At 42.4% G+C, this 21,940-nt stretch overlaps 1 protein-coding gene across 3 annotated transcripts in view; it reads right to left on the minus strand.

The window, feature by feature from the left end:
- LOC144480300 (AP2-associated protein kinase 1-like) overlaps nucleotides 1–14,880 on the minus strand; it is a 69,614-nt gene extending 54,734 nt beyond the window's left edge. For 2 of the 3 annotated variants that reach the window (XM_078199649.1, XM_078199647.1), the window contains exon 1: nucleotides 14,456–14,860. In XM_078199649.1, the coding sequence (XP_078055775.1) occupies nucleotides 14,456–14,606 (151 nt within the window). In that variant the 5' untranslated portion in view covers nucleotides 14,607–14,860. Of the gene's footprint in view, nucleotides 1–14,455 lie in introns of all 3 variants that reach the window. The other variant, XM_078199648.1, reaches the window with a different exon arrangement.
- Nucleotides 14,881–21,940: the final 7,060 nt, after the last annotated feature.

Raw genomic sequence — 21,940 nt, forward strand, 5'->3', positions numbered from 1 at the left:
AAGGAGAACTGGATAAGTATCTGAAGAGAAAAAATTGCTGGGCTGCAAGGAACAGATGTAGGAATGGGACTAGCTCAATTCCTCCAGCAGAGGGCTGGCAGGGTTCTGGAGGTCAAATAGCCTCATTTTGTGTTGTAACCATTCTGCCATCCCATGCATCGTACTTTCAGCAACACATTTAAAATATTAGACTTTGGGACTCAAAGAGACAAGTTATGTTTTTGGTGACTATACAGTTTAATTAATGTAGCTTTCAAATAAGAAACATCAACTGCTTAAACAGCAAATGGTCTGGAAACTGAGGCACTCAAATCTCTCATTCCATATTACCCATGCATGCCTGTGATTGTGATACAAAGTAATAAACTCAAGGTGGAAGCAATGCTTTTGAAAGCCATGAAGAGAGGCACTAACCAGATTTGAACCAGACTAAGCAAAGAGTCACCACATCAAAGGTGCAGGTCCCTCGTATTACCTCATAGCAGAGGGGGATAGACCATGCATATTGCAACTCAAGGACCATCAAGAAAGAAAATCAGAGAATCCCTACAGTGCAGAAGGAGGCCATTAAGCCCATTGAGTCTGCACCAACAATATTCCCACCCAGACTCTATCCCCGTAACTCCACTTTTTACCCTGCCAATCCCTGACACTAAGGGTCAATTTACCACAGCTAATCCACCTAACCTGCACATATTCGGACTGCGGGAAGAAACCCAGAATGTGCAAACTCCACACAGTCACCCAAGGCTGGAACTGAACCTGGGTCCCTAGCGCTGTGAGGCAGCAGTGCGAACCACTGTGTCACCGTGCAAAATAAAGAATCGCTGCTTCTGAAAAACTTAAGTCACTGCCTTTATTTGCCACATTTACACTTGCACATAATTAGCTTCATAATTTCCCAGAGATTTATTTAGATCCTGAATTAGGTGATTAACCATCAAGTGTACCAGCACAAATCATGTATTTGACGCCTACCTTAAGGTGGGAGGAGGCCGGAAAATGTTAACATTTAAATGAACTTCTCCTTTAAAATTATTCTAAGAGTTAAAATGAGGAATTGATTTTCTATACAATTCTTTGCAGCGAATAGAGTGCGCAGCTTGAATTCAGAGCAAGGTTTAGGTCAGTATGCGGTAATTACACTAAATGAAGAATCAGCATAGAATTGACGAAGAAAATATTATGGAGTGGAGGAGACGTTCACATGCATCTAAATTTTCTTTACTTACTGACCCTTTCAAAAATACAATCTTTACTTATTCATTTTAATCTTGTCAACGGTATGGTCAGAACCACAGGTCAGACTGGAGCCTGTGTTAGTCATGATTCACAGGCAAACAAAAATATTTTAAATGAGCGTATCCATATTTAAAGAGAACTGGAAGCAGATTAAGTATGGGTTGCTTCAGAGTACTGTAATTTAGAATGATATGGAAGAAATCTTCAATTTACATCCCATTATAAAGAACACGCACAGTTTGAAAGTGGGGGAATATAAAATGAGAACCAAGTGCAGAGAATTACGTCATTCGAAAAGTACATATTGCACAAAGAGCACTGCTACAGTTAAAATTACAGGTTATCAAAAGCCCCATGGGTATAACATTTCCTCACATGTACTTAAGTCACAATTAATTTATTAAACTGCCTGCATGCCTTCCAACGTTCAAATAGCACACGCCTTGATACTCTAATTTTCATTTCATCATATGGTATGGTGAGAGAATACAGAAAGGCTCGTAAATAGAGGTGGAATTTTGAATGCAATAATGAGATGGGAAGCCAAATAGCAGGTCAGTGACGTTGATCAGGCGTGACTTAGTGCAGAAGAGATGTGGTTGGCAAGAGTTTCGGGAAATAGAAGCTCGTTGCGAGAGAACCGCCAGGAAGCCAAAAAAATGGGAAAAAACCTTCATACTAACTCTGAGCCATACAATTGATAACTTGTAACTGGAATTGTCCATCCCCCACAACAAAAATCATGCAAGGAACTGGTAATTTAGTTAAACACGTTCCCTTAAGAATCAATAAATCCCAGTGTTACGTTGAATTAGAGAAAGCTCCATTTATCAACAACTTTATGCTGGACAGGTAATCTGATAATATAGCAAAAGTACATTGATTATTATGACTGAATGCCTCTAAGTCACAATCCTGCCTAAACATCTATGTGCAGACAGGAATAAATGATTCTGAAGTGCAACAACATAACCTCGAAGAGTAAACAAGGAACTAAGTAATAAGAGGCTGATGCAGGGAATGCTGAAACAATACATTCAATAGTAAGTATGCTTATCATAATTTTCCGTTGCCTGGAAATTGTAGGATCCTAAAATGGCAACTTTCATTACATAGAGTTAGCTCTTCAGTTTTAGCCAGGGAGGTCAAGTTTAGGTAGGAAATGCATGCCTTTGGAAAATCCAATGCTGCGCTTAACCAGAATTACTCTCAACACAAATTAAGCAAGAAGAAATATGCCTTAAGGCATGACTTATGCCAAATTTTTCCCACTGGGCCGCACTTTCGGAATAAAAATTTGCTCGCGCCACATCGAATTTTTCATTGATAAGAAATACATTCAAAAACAAAAAAAAAAAACTCCTAGCAGTGCTTGATTCATAGCAAAACACAACTACTTTATAATATGATCATGGGACATCGTCCTCAGCATCACTTGATGCTCTTGCTCTCACTTTGGAAAAATATCTATCCATGTTTAAATGTTTCTTTGATTGTCCTTGAATCTTCCCGCCACACTTGCCATCCTCTCACGCCGCAGCAGTGTGGCGCGCCGCACCCTTTGGGAACCACTGACTTCTGCAATGAGTTTGTAGTAGAACTGGACTAATATTTGACATTACATTGAGACATTGTGACATAATGTGGCACATGCCTGATACAGTTGTGCTTGAATTGAAGCCATTGGGAAACAACAACAGCTATTCTATGCCAGCAGTATTCCAGGAAAACCAATGAGGTGAATGGCCAGTTATGACGACAGATCAGGGGGTCAGCAACCTTTTCAAATCTTGCATCAACCACTATAAGAGCGCCTATTTGCAAGACTGAAAATATACAACTTAAATGATAACTGAAGTGAAGTACAAGACAGTTTTTTTTTGTTGCTATTTTAGTCAATCAAGATTTCTGTCTGCTAAGCACTCATACACAAGACAGAGACCCAATACGTGTACAACAGAGCTTTCTCCATGCTCTCAGTAATACAAAATCTGCAACACTGTTCAGAGGTTTAGTGCAATTTTAGCCCAGGACAACGATACATCATAAATGCATAATCTGGAATACAGATTTTCAAAACCCAAAGCACCAGACCTAATGAGAAGTAAAGATTTACCTGTTTAGTAGTACTAGACATGGGACATGCATTGAGAATTTTCTCTGGTCTGGATCTAATTTATAGATCAGAAAGGGTAGCAAAGAAAATCCATATATTTAGCCAAGCAACAGGACATTTTTAAACATGTCAGAAATGTAATTCTAAAAAAAAAGACACCAAAACTGGCCATTTGCAAAGCAAGCTGTTGTAGGTTTATAATCCCTGCCCAGTATTGTACTGAGTGAAGAAAGTTTCATTCTGGAGATTGTCTTATCAGAGTGAACCACACTGACATTCTGGGAACTCAAGTCCACGATATACGCAGAGAATAATAATGGAACTTTCCAAGAAACAACGTGGCTTAATCCTATTTATCCAAGGACCCAGACATTCAGGAAAGAAAATGCATGATACAGGAGCAAGAGCAGCCAATATTGTCCCTGGAGTCTGCTCCGCCACTTAAAAGATTATCGCTGACCAAACTCAACTTTCCGACCAGATCCACTTAATCCAAAAATCTAACAATCTCACCCTTTAACATCCTCAACAACTGAGCATCCACAGCTGTCTGGGGTGGAACACGACACAATCACCCGAGTTTCAAAGTTCTCGCACCTCAGTTCAAAATGGCCACCCTCCTTAACCAAAGATACTCCAGGCAGGAAAAACAGCTTCTCAGAAACTACCCTATCATGCCCTCGCAAAATTTTATATCCTGAGAATCAAATTCTAACACAGAAGTTTAATATTAATTTTTATTTTGTACATTAAAAATCTTATCTCATCCAAAAACTGACAATGTAAGATGAGCCAAGTTTACAGAATGATGAGAGATTGAGTGGCTTACAAGATATAGGCATAAATGATTAATAGGTGCAGACAAACAAAATGCTGTACAGTCCAATAAGTAATGCAGGTACTGAGCTGCCATTTGCAAGAATGTTCTTGCGTTCCTTTGCAGCATAGGAACTAGTGATAAACATATTAGTTGCACAACTTCACAAATATGTCCGGCAACAGTGGTTAGCACTGCTGCCTCACAGCACCAGGGTGCTCCGGTTTCCTCCCACAATCCGAACGACGTGCTGGTTATGTGCATTGGCCGTGCTAAATTCTCCCTCAGGTGTACCCGAACAGGCGCCGGAGTGTGGCAACTAGGGGATTTTCACAGTAACTTCATTGCAGTGTTAATGTAAGCCTACTTGTGATATTAATAAACTATAAATTTGACAGTGAAGTTTGAGCTTTAAGAACTACTTTGCCTTTGAGGTTCAAATATTTTTTAAAAGTAAAATATTAATAATCTTAGCAATTATGTTTGAAAGATGTTCTGCATATTCAGAAGATAATCATGACGACAATCAAATTACACAGAGGTTGTTGAATATATATTTTAACCACAGTGCCATTCCAAAGATAACTTCACAGGGTACTGCCATTCTGCCATCTAAAGTTTAAATGGAGAAGCAGCCTCCTTTTTAATCCTTCATTACAATTGCTGTCAAAATACATGAAACCAAGGATAAAACTTCCTATTTTTTTTACACTGGTACTGCAGGGAGAAATGCTGGCGTTACTTCACTGCTCTTCCCCGAAATCACAGTAAGAAGTCTCACAACACCAGGTTAAAGTCCAACAGGTTTATTTGGTAGCAAATACCATAAGCTTTCGGAGCACAGCTCCTTCGTCAGATGGAGTAGATATCTGACAGATATCCACTCCATCTGACGAAGGAGCTGTGCTCCGAAAGCTTATGGTATTTGCTACCAAATAAACCTGTTGGACTTTAACCTGGTGTTGTGAGACTTCTTACTGTGCTTACCCCAGTCCAACGCCGGCATCTCCACATCATGACTTCCCCGAAATGTCAGAGGATGGTCATTAACCAATTGGGTCTTTAGTTTTGTCTCTTTTGAAATGACTTCTGCAAAAGAAATCGCACTTCCTTAGTATTGCCAGTTTAAATTACAAAATCAAACCAAAAAGGCACCAAGAAATAGCCTTTTTTGTGCTGATACCTGGGATTGAAACAGGGACTTGTGGATCTTCAGGAGGTCAAATTGTTGGATCCTTAAATAGTACATATTCTTCCCCTTCCCCCATGAAATTTCTCCTCTCCTTAAAGGTGGTACTGATTATTTGCTGGAATGCAATACCATCTTCGAGTCATAGAGGTTATTGAGGTTTATAGCATGGAAACATCCTACTTGTGTAAGTGAAAGGCTGCAAAGTGCTCTATGATATTTCAAGGATGTGATAACCCATTATATAAACAGAAGGCTCCTTTGTTCAAACATAAACTAGGCATCACAAAACAGACACCTGGAACCTAGTTTATTTCACTGAAACACTAATTTACTTGAACTAATTAGGTTAGGAGCAACAAGGAAGTGTTAAGATGCATATTTTATATCAACATTAAGTTTTCACATTGAATAAACAAGCTGACACTAAACATTGTCATTTGCTTGAGATCTCTACAGCCATTTAAAAGTGCAATACCACTAGGCCAGAGGGAAGATACTTTGTTCTTGGTATGTAAGCATTACTGGAAAGGCCAGCATTTATTGCCCATTTCCAATTGCCCTGAAGGTAAGTTGCCTTCTTGAACCACTGCAGTCTGTCTGGTGCAAGTATGCCTACAGTGAGGTAGGGAAGGGAGTTCCAGGATTTTAACCCACAACAATGCAACATAACTTGATGGAATACACTTGGAGCCAAGATCTGGAATACACTGCCAGAATGCATGGTGGAGACAGGTTCAAAACATTGAAAATCGAATTAGATTGCCATTTTAAAAAGGAAGAACATGCAGGATTATGGGGAGAAGGCAGGAGAATGACACCAAGTGAATTGCTCATTCAGAGAGCTGTTGGAGACACTATGGGCTGAATGGCCTCCTTTTGTCTTGCAACCAGTCTGTGAATTTGTGAAGACAGGATGATGTATGACGAGGAGAACATACATGAAGGTGGTGTTATGTCTACTACATATGTTGCCCTTGTTCTTCTAGGTGGTAGAGATTGCTGGTTTAGAAGGCGCTGATCATGGTTGGTTTCAAGCTTCAGCTGTTGTTGAAGCTGCATTCATCCTGGCAAGCGAAAAGTATTGCATCCTGAGTTGGGCTTGTAGATAGCTTGGGAAGAGAGATGGTGGGTTATGAACATCAGAATTCCCAATGTCTGACCTGCTCTTGTATGGTTGGTTCAGTTCATTCCTGGCCAATGGCAACCCCAGGATGTTGAGTTGAGAATTCAATGGGAATGCCATTGCAGTTCAAGGACAGATGGTTAGACTCTCTCTTATTGGAGTTGGTCATGGCTTGGTAATGGTGTGGTACCTAGTGTCTACTTGCCAAATAGCTGCTCAAGCCTGAATGATGTCCAGGTCTTGCTGTATGCAGACAGTCTGCTTCAGTAGCTGGAGCTGTAAATATAACTGAACACCTTACAAATATCATAGAAATATTGTTGTGTTAATTTATGCAGGATTCACTCCAGTCACCAGAAGCTTGGAAGCAGATCACTTAATTCGTTTGCACAATCTAACTAATGGGCCCCTGATAACATTCCGGCAATAGTACTGGAGGCTAGTCCAGCCCTTTCAAAACTGTCCAGTAAACGACTGGAAGTTGAAATAAAAATCTGTTTCAACCCTCATTTTTAAATACAAAACGAAAAGAACTACTCAAACCAATTACTAATTTGCATGTTAATCTGGTATATTTTCAAAGTACAGGTGTTTCCTTAGTACATATTGTTGCAGCTTCTCAAAGCATGAACATGACCAGCAAAAATAGAAACTCAATTTTGCAACTTGAGGATTTCAGAAAGCCTGCCAATAACTCCAATGCACTTTATTGAATGTTAATATGATTTAAAAGACAAACTGACAGAATCCACTAATTAGGCATGCTGTAGAAGCTATATAAACAAAAACTATGTAAATGAAAAACATACTGATACAAGTGCGTGTCAGTGTTGTTGACATGCAGCACTGTTTAGTGCTCTAATGCCCTGATCAAGAGCAACAAGATGCATTTCCACTTTCACAATGAATTTGAGAGAAGGGGCCAGACACCACCAGCTGACTATTTGAGGCATCCTGAAACCACAGAAGTTGTGACCTGACACCTGGTCTGTTCCCCACCTACACATATAGTTTCTGGGAGGTGGGAAGCTAATAAAACATCAATAGGTCAGATGCTGGTGAATCAAGTGTTTTTTTTGGTTTCCACAACTGGAAACCTGTTTACATTGATAGAATGCCACTGATTACAGTCGTGGGGATTCAACATTAACTGTGTTCCAAATTTAACTGGATGTGCTGAATTGACTTGTGCCTCTGTGCAAAAAAATAGTATCATGTCAAAAGTATGCAATTTCCAAGCTGCACGCTGGATCATGACAATGCTCTTGGGCCCAATCTTGAAACAGAATGATGTCACCTTTAAACATGTGGCACTGCACTCTGACTCAATAAACACCAATTTTCTACTGAATAATAATAATTTTATTCAGACAAAATATTATGCCGTTGCCATGGATACAGTGGATGGCAAATCATTATGTAATAAAGCAACTTCCAAAAGTTTTCACGATGTATTTAAACCGTAATATACGAATTTACTTTCCCTTTAAACTCCAAGCTTAAAATTCAATTGATTCATTTCATAATTGAAAACGTACACAAGATTGAGCTACATTGCTTCTGATTTTTAACCATCTAAATCTTTACAATCTACTCAGCGCATCTCCACAATTCTTAAACAATAATTGACAGAAGATATCTCTCCCTGCTTTCAGCAATAACTTGCAAATGTTTCGTAGCAGTATTTTTCCCGAAAATGTAGTGCGTACTTAAATATCTTTTAGTGTATAAAGTTCAAGTCTTTCAACACCCGAAAAAAAATATGCTGTCCTTGTCTCGAACCTACAAAACAGCAACTCGCCCAGAACTTTGCAACCTAATTCCCACCTCCAACCACCGCCCCCCCCACACAGTACCAGTTATGCAATAGGTACAGGAGTAGGTTATTTAGCCCCTTAATGAAATCATAGCAGATCTCCATATACCCACCTTTGCCCCATATCCCTTAATACTTCTGCCTCACAAAAATTTATCAATCTCAGTTTTAAAATTGGTGATCTAGCATTAGTTGCCATTTGCAGAAAACATCTACTACCCTGAGCATTTGTTAGTGTTTCCTAATTTCTCTCCTGGAAGGTCTGGTTCTAATTTTTAGACTATGCCTTGCCCAGCCACAAGTGTTCCCTTTAATATCTTAAATACTTCATTCAAATCACCTCTCAACCCTCTAAACTCCAAGAAAGACAAACTTTAAGTCTCTCCTCATAGGAGTCCAGGTGTCATGAAAGTTTAAACTGCAACATGTGAACTGCTAGCAACGCACCAGGTGTGGTCCAACTAGGACTTTGTATGACAAAAGCATAGCCCTTTTGTTCTTCAAATATAATTAATCTTGGGAAATGTTATTTAAAAAGGGTGTTGCAACAAGTTGTTGATTTTTCTGAGTTCATTCAGGGCTCCTGGTTCTATTCCAGGATTTTGAGCACAATCTGGGCCAGGCAAATTCAAATTATTGTCTTCATTGGTCACATTGCCGCATAGCATGGAGAGCTTGAGGCCACAAAGTTATCAATGCTATTATATATTTTTATTCTTCACACTTTAATGGAAACTATGATACAGAAGCACTCAGAACAATAATTTCCAATTCTCCAAATGCACTAAATTCAAGGAGGGAGAAAAATCAACAAATAAGAAATATAACCACAGATGAGGATTATTAGTCGAGGTTGATGGTTAGGCTGCCAGATGTTGGGGGCTATATCAGGCTAACAAGCCACTGTTTGGACACCCTGGTGTTGACCATCTACATTTTGATTGCAGTGTTGAGGGGGTTTCCTTTGGAGGAAACATAAAACTATGGCCCCAAATCTGTCTGATCTACTGGACACTGAGGTTCCTGTGGCACTCGTCCAAAAGCAGTTTTCTCGGGTTAATATTCCTCCCTCAAGCACAACTCATATGATTTAAGCCATTATTCATTTCAAGACTGTCCATGCCATCTTTGTGCAAGCAAAATGACATTCACACAACGTATTCCACTATCCGAGGTGCTTGATACTTTTGGAAAACTAAATATGCTAAACATTCAAAATAAAGCAGCAAATCTGCAAATGCAAAAAATCTAAAAGACAATGAAACATCAACTTGTCTTTTCTTTCAACTGATGCTGACTGACTTGTGAATTTCCAGAATTTGCTTCATGGACACTATATTTAAGTTTTATTCTTTAATGGGCTGAATTCAAGAACATATTCAAATGACTTCCAAATCAGTCCAGTTGTATCATATTATACATTTTAAATTTAGGTTCCTAGATAATAAATAGCACATTTTCATCTGAAGAATTACTGTACTAACCAAGGGTGAAGTTTAAGGTTCTGTGAACAGTGAAACACTAATCCAACAAGTTTGTGGCATAATGTGATACAATGCCCCCAGATTCTCACACTCAAAGTTCAACATAATTTCCAGTTTTAGAGAGGAGAAAAAAAAATCTAAAATAGTTTAAACATCTCTTAAAATGAACAAAAAAAGCTCTAAGTTATGCCATAATGTTTGTACAGCACTAAATGAACAAGACGACAAAGGTGTCACTGACAACAAATCAACTAAACCATATGGCATCATTGTCTATATATAGTTTTATGTGATTAGTTTGCAAAATATTTAATTTGGACAATTTGAAAGCATTATTGGAACATGGGTATGCCATTCAGCTCTTCAAGCCTTCTCCACCATTCAATTAGATCATGGACGATCATCTACCTTAATGCCACTTTCCCAAATTATTGCCACATTTGTTATTAGTCTGCAGAAATTTAACTATTTCTATCTTGAAATGCTCAATGATTGAGCTTCCACAGCCCCAGGGAGAGAATTCTAAAGGTTCACCACCCTTGCTCATCCCAAAACCACAAAATCCTTTCCATGTTCCACCCCTCGCCCACTCCGATTCCCGGGTGGGGCGGTAAAATTCCATGGTATGTCGCCTGGTTCTAGACTCACCAGTCGGGGGAAACATCCTGTCTACATCCCCTGTCACGCTCTGTAGAAATGTAAGTTTCAATGAGATCACCTCTCATTCTTTGAAAAAGAATAAAGGCCCAGTTTCCTAGAATCATTGAAACCCTACTGTGCAGGAGGCTGCTATTCGGCCCATCGAGTCTGCACCAACAATCCCAGCCCAGCTCTATCCCCACAACCCCACACATTTACCTCGCTAATCCCTCTAACCTACACATCCCGGGACACTATGGGGCAATTTAGCCAGTCAACCTAACCTGCACACCTTTGGACTGTGGGAGGAAACCAGAGCACCCAGAGGAAACTTACGCAGACACGGAGAATGAGTTTCCTTAATCTCTCCTTATAAAACAATCCCACCATCCTAGAGATCAGTCTGGTAAACCTCTGTTGTACCCCTGCTATGGCAAGTATATCCTTCCTTAGATAAGCAGACCAGAACTGTGTACAATACTCCAGGTGCGGTCTCAACAAGACTCTATACAATTGCAGGAAGACATCCTTACTTCTGTACTCAAATATTCTTGCAGTGAAGGCCAGAGTAAAAATACTTTGCTATATTGAAATCATTACCAATAGTATTGTGTCATTCACCTTTGCACATATTTAGTGCAAGAGTACCCGTATAGGAGTAAAATAAAACAGTTTTGCCATCAAGCATTCCCAAGGAGAACATGACAGGCTATCTCAATCCAACACCAAAAGCACATTACTGCTCCAGCAATTCGGTGCCCTCTCCCAAAAGTAACCTTCTGACTATTTAGTGATTTTGTGACATCAGTAGTCTAGTGCTAATTTTGTGATCCAGTCCTCTGCCTAACAGTAACTGCTGAATCAAAATATTAAAGCTCCAGGTGCAACAAACTATTGCCTGAATTCAAAACAATTATCATTATATTCCCATAATAAAAGTAAAATACTAAGGATGCTGGAATCTAAAACAAAAAAGGCTGGAAAATCGCTGCAGGTCTGACAGATGATGTCAAACCTGCTGAGATTTTCCACCATTATATTCCTAGCTGGCATATCACCAAAAATGTAAACGGATCATTGCTGACCTGTATGGGGTAGCTGAACACTCAACCCACGTATTGGCAAGAAAGATAATGACTGTTCACATTGTGGTTCTTAAAAAAACTCAAATGAACCACATCTCAAGGTGGATCTAAGTTGCTCCAAAGGTAGGAATGCAGCACCAGAAAGTAAATTGAAAATCAAACAAACATTTAAATCTCATTGTACGGTAACTTTAAATAGGTTTCATGTTGGAACAGGAGACTAAGCTTATTAAATATCCTGGAACATTTATCAGCAGATAACAGATACCACCCATTAATCTTTGTTATGGCCATTTTTGGTTTACTTAAAAATCCACATTATTCCAAACTTGTGAAACTACATATATACCTCTTATCTATGGGCATTGCAATTATCAATCATATCCCAATAACAATAAGATCCAAGTTGTTAGGGTTAGGATTACATTTGTCTAGACAAGTAGTGAGTAAATTAGTATGACCAAACGTGCCAAAAACCTTGGAGTGGATGGATGAGAAAAGATGGGTTGATTTCATTTATGATTCAAAGTTTGTTCACCGGAATTTGTAAAAATAGAGCTGAAGTACAAAAACAAACATGCAATTTCACAAATTCGCTGACACACATTGTTACAGGAACAAAAAGGCTGCTCACAAACTTCACATTCTGACACAGTCTATTTATATTAAAAGGAAAATACAATATCTAAGCAAACAACCTACACAAAATCAGGTAATAGGAAATCAAAATGGGTGCTGAACAAAATAAAAGTTTGCTCAACTTCTGGTTCACATTCAATGATGCAATCATATGCTTTGCTGGCATCATTTGCTTTAAAAAGAAATAACACTCAACTACTTGAAAACCAATAGTACTGAAGGGTTAAAGTTGAAAAGCCAACTTTGACCACCTACCAATTGAGCAACTGGGTATTTCCTGCTCGCACTCACTGCTTTAAATACTCCTACTTGGGTTGGAGTTGTTCTCACTGAACTTACAAATTAAGAGTTGGTTTGAATGTTACCAAACCTGAATATGGTGAAGTAGGTGGTAGAGAGCACAAATATTTGCTCCTTTTTCTAAAAAGAAAAACAAAGAGGTGTTGCCCATTTCCTTCACATACTGTCAAATGCACAAAGTGAGATCTCAGTAATGGAAGGATGAAATTTTTGAATGCAATGGAATCTTTAAAAAATACAGCCACCACATTTTCAGTACAGAAACAGGCAATTTGAAGCAAAAGCCTCCCCTATATTTATCTTGCCTTTGTCAACATGTCCTTTTATTCTTTCCTCCCTCGCGTATTTATCTACCTCCCCTCAATTGTGGCATGCGGTCAGCAGGTTTCACACTGAGACTGGGTAAAAGGAAGTTTCTGCTGAAATATTGGATTTACTGCTTTGCGACTTGATATTTAAATTCCTTTGTTTTGAACAAATCCCCCCCACCCACTCACCACCACAATCTCCACCCCCACAGGTGGAAAGAAACATCGCCCCCCTCACACCTCCAATGCCCTTTCCAAATTCAAAAGACCTCCATCGTCAGATCAGGTCACCTCAAACTCTGGGGAAGGGAAGAAGGGAGCTTCCGCCAGTTGTACGGTGCCGTTTTTTTTTTAAAAAGGTGATTTTACTAAAGGTGCTTTGCATTCAAAAAAAATTCCTGAACACAAACTGAAAAACATCTTTCTCTCTCTTCACCTATCTATAACTGCAACCCTACATTCTGCGTCCTCTCCTTTCCTTCGCCCTTATGTATGCTATGGACGGTATGTTTTGTCTGTAAAGCACACAAAAACAATACTTTTTACTGTATCCCAATACAAGCAACATAGTGGCACAGTGGTTAGCAATGTTGCCTCACAGCGCCAGGGACCTGGATTCGATTGCCGCCTTGGGTAATTGTCTGTGAGGGTTTCCTTTGGGTGCTCTGGTTAAAGTTTAAGCTTATTTATTAGTGTCACAAGTAGGCTTACATTAACACTGCAATGAAGTTACTGTGAAATTCCCCTAGTCGCCACACTCCGGTGCGTTTTCAGGTACACGGAGAATTTAGCATGGCCAATGCACCCTAACCAGCACGTCTTTCGGACTGTGGGAGGAAACCGGAGCACCCGGAGGAAACCCACGCAGACACGGAGAGAACATGCAGACTCCACACAGACAGCGACCCAAGCTGGGAATCGAACCCGGGGTCCCTGGCGCTGTGAGGCAGCAGTGCTAAGCACTGCGCCACCATCCCATACTCCAAATGGTGTGTGGGTGAGGGGGACCGGCCATGTTAAATTGCCCCCTTAATGCCCAAAGACGTACAGGTCAGGTTGATTGGCTATGGGGATATTTGGAGGGATAGGAGTGAGGGCTTGGGTAAGACACACTGTTTGTGTGGGGAGGGGGGGGGGGAGGGGGAAGAGTCAGTGCAGACTTGATGGGCCGAATGGCACTGTTGGGATTCTGAAATAATTGAATGAAATGTGACAATAAATCAAATTTCATGAAAATGTTTATATGGAGGGTGAACAAGGGTGTGGAATGTTATTGCTGGATGGATGGATGGATGGAGGGGGGGGGGATCTCTATCTCCATCCCTGCTCGTCCAGCTCCCCTCTTTAAACTGGGGAGAGGGGGTGACAGTTTAACGGATCCGCGTTGACACTGGGGGAGGTGGAGGGGGGATTGGAACGTTGGGGTCGGTTTTAAACCACCCCCCCCCCGTGTTCGACAACGCGGAGGTCCGGAACGTTGGGGGTCGGTTTTAAACCACCCCCTTTGCTCGCGCGGGGCTTTACCAGGTGCAGGTTTGGAACGTTGGGGTCGGTTTTAAACCACCCCCCCGTATTCGACAACGCGGAGGTCTGGAACGTTGGGGTCGGTTTTAAGTCCTCCCCTCCCCTTTTTCCCCTCGCGCCGCCGGACAGCTCCCACTCCCTGCAGCCGCCGCTCTGCCCACCCGCCTCACCTTCCGCTATCAGCTCCTCCACCGTCACCTGGTAGCGACCCACGGCGTACGCTTTGCCCTGGAAGGAGGACCAGCTGCCGCCGGACTGTCCGCCGGCTGCCCCTCCCGCCGCTGCCGCACCTTCCCTCCGGGCGTCAAAAAACTTCTTCATCCTTGCTACCTCCCCGCCCCCCTCTCTTCGATGTGGAGGGGGGAGAAAAGAGAGCCGCGAGATGTCGGCGGCTTGTCCTCCTCCTGCGCCCGCCAACCTCTCTCAGTGCCACCTCGCCGGCAGCATCATGGAGCCAGGGGCCCCGGCGTTTTCTATTTCCACCCCTCTTGTGTCTTCCCCCCCGAGGTCAGGTCAGTGTTGTCAGTGCTTTGTATGTGTGTGAGAGGCGGTACATCCCCCTCCCCACAGCCGCCGCCTGCTACCTGGCGGACTGAGCGAGCGGGGACAGCGTCAGGGCAAAAGAGGACCTGCGGCAGGGAGGCTCCGCCCCTTCCAGGAACCGGAAATTGATTACCCCCACGCCCCTCCCGGAAATGGATGGACCCGCCCCTCGCGGAAATGGTTGGACCCGCCCCTCCCGGAAATAGTTGGCCCCGCCCCTCCCGGAACCGGAAATAGGCGATCTCCCTCCAGGATAACACTGAGGTTGCAACAGTGGAGTCAAAAATTATAGAATCCCTACAGTGCAGAAGGAGGCCATTTGGCCCATTAACACGGCACCGACTTTCTGACTAAGTACCTTAGTAAGAAGTCTAACAACACCAGGTTAAAGTCTAACAGGTTTATTTGGTAGCAAATGCCACTAGCTTTTGGAATGCTCGCTGTTCCTTCATCAGGTGGAGTGGGAGATTTGCTCACAAACACGGCATACAGAGACACAAACTCAATTTACAGAAATAATGATTGGAATGCGAGTCTCCACAGCTAATCAAGTCTTAACGGTACAGACAATGTGAGTGGAGAGAGTATTAAGCACAGGTTAAAGAGATGTGTATTGTCTCCAGACAGGACAGCTAGTGAGATTTTGCAAGCCCAGGCAAGTTGTGGGGGTTACAGGTAGTGTGACATGAACCCAAGATCCTGGTTGAGGCCGTCCTCATGTGTGCGTTCCAATCATTATTCTGTAAATTGAGTTTGTGTCTCTGTATGCCCTGTTTGTGAGCAGACCTTCCACTCCACCTGACGAAGGAGCAGCGCACTCCGAAAGCTAGTGGCGTTTGCTACTAAATAAACCTGTTGGACTTTAACCTGGTGTTGTTAGACTTCTTACTGTGTTTACCCCAGTCCAACGCCGGCATCTTCACATCATAAGTACCTTACCCAGGCCCTATACCCCAATCCCCATGTGGGGTTTCCCATGGTTAATTCCCCTAACCTACACATCCCGGGACATTAAGGGGTAATTTAGCAGGTCCAATCCACCCAACCTACACATCGTTCGACACTAAGCAGTAATTTAACATGTCCAATCCACCCAACGGACACATCTTTGATGTGGAGATGCCGGTGTTGGACTGGGGTGGGCACAGTAAGAAGTCTCACAACACCAGGTTAAAGTCCAACAGGCTTATTTGGAATCACAAGCTTTTGGACCCCTATTCCTTCATCAGGTGAGTCTCACAGGCCCTATGCCTGTAACTCCACGTATTTACCTCAGTCCCCTAACCTACACATATTTAGACATCCAGGGGCAATTTAGCATAGCCAATCTACCCAACCTACACATCTTTGGAGTGTGGGAGGGAACCAGAGCACCTGGAGGAAACCCACGCAGATACGGGGAGAATGCGCAGACTCCGCACAGACACCCAAGGCCACAATTGAATCTGGGTCCCTGGCGCTGAGGTAGCAGTGTTAACCACTGTGCCACCATGCTGCACAAGTAGATTTGATTTATTATCGTCACATCTATGGGGATACAGTGAAAAGTGTTGTTTCTTGCACACCATACAAAGCATACCATTCATAGAGTACATAGGGGAGAAAGAAAGGAGGGTGCAGAATATAGGGTTATAGTCATACAGTGTAGAGAAAGATCAGCTTAATATTTGATGTGATTTATTATTGTCATATGTATTAATATACAGTGAAAAGTATTGTTTCTTCTGCACTATACAGACAAAGCATACCGTTCGTAGTGAGGGAAAGGAAAGGGTGCAGAATATAGTATTGCAGTCATAGGTGTAGAGAAAGATCAGCTTAATGTTTGATTTGTCACATATATTGGTATACAGTGAAAAGTATTGTTTTTTGCACACTATACAGACAAAACATACCATTCATAGAGTACATAGAGGAGAAGGAAAGGAGAGGGTGCAGAATGTAGTGTTACAGTCATAGGGTGTAGAGAAATATCAGCTTAATATTTGATTCATTATTGTCACATGTATTGGTATACAGTGAAAAGTATTGTTTCTTGCGCACTATATGGCCCCTGCTCTGCCCAAGACCGCAAGGAACTACAAAAGGTCGTGAATGCAGCCCAATCCATCATGCAAACCAGCCTCCCATCCATTGACTCTGTTTACACTTTCCGCTACATCGGCAAAGCAGCCAGCATAATCAGCACACCCCAGGCATTCTCTCTTCCACCTTCTTCCTTCGGGAAAAAGATACAAAAGTCTGAGGTCATGTACCAACTGACTCAAGAACAGCTTCTTCCCTGCTGCTGTCAGACTTTTGAATAGACTTTACCTTGCATAGCTACAGTCACATTGAACTGAGAACATAGAACAATACAGCACAGTACAGGCCCACGATGTTGTGCCGAACCTTTTCCAAAATCAAGATCAAGCTATCCCATTCCCTATCATTCTAGTGTGCTCCATGTGCCTATCCAATAACCGCTTGAAAGTTCCTAAAGTGTCCGACTCCACTATCACAGCAGGCAGTCCATTCGACACCCCAACCACTCTCTGAGTAAAGAACCTACCTCGTACATCCCTCCTATATCTTCCACCACGAACCTTATAGTTATGCCCCCAGTAACAGCTACATCCACCCGAGGAAATAGTCTCTGAACGTCCACTCTATCTATCCCCGTCATCATCTTATAAACCTCTATTAAGTCGCCTCTCAACCTCCTCCACTCTAAAGAGAAAAGTCCTAGCTCCCTCAACCTTTCCTCATAAGACCTACCCTCCAAACCTGACAGCATCCTGGTAAATCTCCTTTGCACTCTTTCCAGTGCTTCCACATCCTTCTTATTGTGAGGTGACCAGAACTGCACACAATATTCCAAATGTGGTCTCACCAAGGTCCTGTACAGTTGCAGCATAACCCCACGGCTCTTAAACTCAAACCCCCTGTTAAATGAACGCTAACACACTATAGGCCTTCTTCATGGCTCTATCCACTTGAGTGGCAAACTTCAGAGATCTGTGGATATGAACCCCAAGATCTCTGTTCCTCCACATTCTTCAGAACCCTACATTTGACCCTGTAATCCGCATTCAAATTTGTCCTACCAAAATGAATCACCTCGCACTTATCAGGGTTAAACTCCATCTGCCATTTTTCAGCCCAGCTCTGCATCCTATCAATGTCTCTTTGCAGCCTACAACAGCCCTCCACCCTCATCCACTACTCCACCAATCTTGGTGTCATCCGCAAATTTACTGACCCACCCTTCAGCCCCCTCCTCCAAGCCTAGCTATGACTGTAACACTACATTCTGCACTCTCTCGTTTCCTTCTCTATGAACAGTATGCTTTGTCTGTATCGTGCGCAAGAAACAATACTTTTCACTGCATGTTAATACATGTGACAATAATTCAAATCAAATCAAGACAAAACCTACCATTCATAGAGTACGTAGGAGAGAAGGAAAGGAGAGGGTGCAGAATGTAGTGTTAGTCATAGCTAGGGTCTAGAGAAAGATCAACTTAATATAAGGCAGTTCCGTTCAAAGTTCTGATGACAGCAAAGAAGCTGTTCTTGAGTCAGTTAGTATGTGACCTCAGACTTTTGTACCATGCCAGTTGGGCACCGCAGGGACTGGGGTGTGTTACTGATTCTCTCTCTTCACCACCCCCTCAGTCATATTTTGATTTAATGTTTTAAATTTCCTTTTCTGTTTTTTTAGGATTTGATTCAATTTATTATTATGGGCAGCACAGTGGGTAGCACTGCTGCTTCATAGCTCCAGGGACCTGGGTTTGATTCCCGGCTTGGGTAACTGTCTGTGTAGCTTCTGCCCATTCTCCCCGTTTGTGTGGGTTTCCTCTGGGTGCTCCGGTTCCATCCCACAGTCCAAAAGGTGGGCTACTTAGCTGCATTGGCTATGCTAAATTCTCCCTCCGTGTACCCGAACAGGAACCGGAAGGTGGCAACTAGGGGATTTTCACAGTAATTTCATTGCTGATTTAACATAAGCCGACTTGCGATTAATAAATAAAACGTACTGGCTAATTATTATCAATTCTCCCCCATGCTAAATTGCCTTTTAGTGTCAGGAGGATTAGCAGGGTAAATACGTTGGGTTCGGGGACAGGGCAGGATTGTTGTCGCTGTAGACTCCAAATGGCCTCCTTCTGCATTGTAGGGATTGTATGATTGTCACATGTACCAGTATACAGTGAAAAGTACTGTTTCTTGTGCACTAGACAGACAAGCATCTACAGCTCAGCCATAATCAAGCTTCTTTGAGTATAGTCGAAGCTGTGCATAGAGTACATAGGGGAGAAGGAAAGGAGAGAGTGCAGAATGTGGCATTACGGTCATAGCTAGGGTGTAGAGAAAGATCAACTTAATATATGGTAGGCCCATTCAAAAGTCTGATGGCAGCAGGGAAGAAGCTGTTTATTAGCACAGCAGGATGGGAGAATCACCCCCATAAATACTGTGGCTACTACAACAGGTCTGAGGCTAGGAGTCCTGCAGAGAATAACTCACCTGACTCCCCAGAGTCTACAAGCCACAAGTCAGGAGTGTGACTGAATATGTCCATTTGGATGGATGAGTGCAGCTCCAGCAACACTCAAGAAGTGCAACAGCATCCAGGACAAAGCAGCCTGCTTGATGGCTACCCCTTTCATACACATTCACTCCCTTCACCACTGGCGCACAGTAGCAGAGTGTATACCATCTATAAGATGCACTGCAGAAACTCAGCAAGGTTCCTTAGGCAACTCCTTCCAAATCCACAACCACAACCACTAGAAGGACAAGAAAGCAGACATACAGGAGCACGGCCACCTGGAAGTTCCCCCTCCAAGTCACTCAACCATCCTAACTTGGAAATACATTGCGGTTCCTTCACTGTCACTGGGTCCAATTAGTGTAGGAAGGCATATGCTCGACTAATGGCTGCAGTGTGGGGGCAAGTCATGTGGTAATCTCCAGGAACGCATTTAATTCCAGTCAGCAATCCTATTCTCTCAATGACTTTGGCTCATAGTCCTGATGGGTACACTCCACCCAGAATTAAAATTACTCCATTGCGCCAGCATGAAATAAATACACCATTTTGTTTATGACTCTAACCATCATGAATAACTAAGTATGACATAAGTGCATATTCTATTTTGTTACAATCAAGTTCAAGGTCAAAGCAAATTAATTTACTCTTTCCTAATACTGCACTTCTCCTGGGTACTGCACATACATACACACACACATCAGCAACAAATGATGACCTTCCAGTGCTGTTCAGGAGGCCTTGTGGTAGTGCCCTACCACTGGACAAGAAGCTCCAAGTTCAAGTCCAATGCCAGGACTTGTTGGCCACAGAAGGAATGTTCAAAGAGCTGATAGTCAGCTCGAAAATCCTTCCACCACTATTCCCTAAAGGGTAAAACAGAATGGGTGTGAAGATAAGCAAGAGAGAGACTGGTGCTCACATCCCACAACATTTTTAAAATGTCTTTGTTTCTGTTTAAGCCTCTAGGTTGCTGTGGAGTAAAGGAGACACGAGTTCTGCTTCTTCATAAACTACCTTTATTTCTTTGATCCAACTTCACACACAATTCTCCACCAACACCCAGTGTCACCTGTGGTCTCTTTATATATCAGTGATTTCTATTGAATAATTGACATCAAATTAGGACTTAATTGGAAGGTCTGTTAACCCATTCCTAACAATTTCACTTGTTCTCGGAGCTCTGAAGGTACAACTTCATTGTGCAACCTAATACAAGAACCAATTGGCTGCTTGTGAACAAGAAAATAGGGCTGAATGTTTTCCAATCATGGCAGCCAGCTTCTGATAAGGAGCCACTGCTGGTTGACACAATAAGTAGTCTCACAACACCAGTTTAAAGTCCAACAGGTTTATTTAGTAGCACGAGCTTTTGGAGCACAGTTCCTTCATCAGGTGAGTGAGGGGCAATGCTCCAAAAGCTCGTGCTACCAAATAAACCTGTTGGACTTTAACTTGGAGTTGTGAGATTACTTACTGTGCCCACCCCAGTCCAACGCCGGCAACCCCACCTCACTGCTGATTGAAACTTTGGAGGAGGCTGTAGCTTGATATTGCCTCTTATGTTTTATTGGTGCTGGTGCTCTGCTTTGAGGCAGAAGACACATGCTGCTATCCTGAGATTTGGCAGTATTAGGCAGGTCAACTCTACTCATCACATTTCCATCCTGCCCAGGATCTGCATCCTCAGTGATCAGAGGAATGTCAGTAGCTGTCAGTTTCTGAAAGCCCTGAGAGATAGAAATGTGCGCTGATCGTGAGGTGAGTATTCAGTTTGCTGTCATCTCTCCTATTGCCTCCAGTGTTGCAGTATGTGTTTCCATGGAGGTGGGAGGCACTGTGATGGGTCATAAGAGGACTGGAGTCATACAGCATGGAAACAGGCCCTTCGACCAAACTTATCCAAGTTAGTCCCAATTGCCTGCATTTGGCCCATATCACTCTATAACCATCTTACCCATGTAACTGTCTAAATGCTTTTTAAAAGACAGAATTGTACCCGCCTCTACTATTACCTCTGACAGCTTGTTCCAGATGTGGAGATGCCGGCGTCGGACTGGGGTAAACACAGTAAGAAGTTTAACAACACCAGGTTAAAGTCCAACAGGTTTATTTGGTAGCAAAAGCCACACAAGCTTCCACTCACCTGAAGAAGGGGCTTGGAGCTCCGAAAGCTTGTGTGGCTTTTGCTACCAAATATACCTGTTGGACTTTAACCTGGTGTTGTTAAACTAGCTTGTTCCAGACACAGACCACCCTCTGTGTGAAAAAATTGCCCCTCTGGACACTTTTGTATCTCTCCCCTCTCACCTTAAACCTATGCGCTCTAGTTTTAGACTCCCCTACCTTTGGGAAAAGATATTGACTATCTAGCTGATCTGTGCCCCTCATTATTTTATAGACCTCTATAAGATCACCCCTCAGCCTCCTACGCTCCAGAGAGAAAAGTCCCAGTCTATCCAGCCTCTCCTTATAACTCAAACCATCAAGTCCCAGTAGCATCCTAGTAAATCTTTTCTGCACTCTTTCTAGTTTAATAATATCCTTTCTATAATATGGTGACCAGAAGTGTACA

The sequence above is a fragment of the Mustelus asterias genome, chromosome 28 (genome assembly GCF_964213995.1).
Source record: "Mustelus asterias chromosome 28, sMusAst1.hap1.1, whole genome shotgun sequence".
In the NCBI taxonomy this organism is placed as follows: domain Eukaryota; kingdom Metazoa; phylum Chordata; class Chondrichthyes; order Carcharhiniformes; family Triakidae; genus Mustelus; species Mustelus asterias.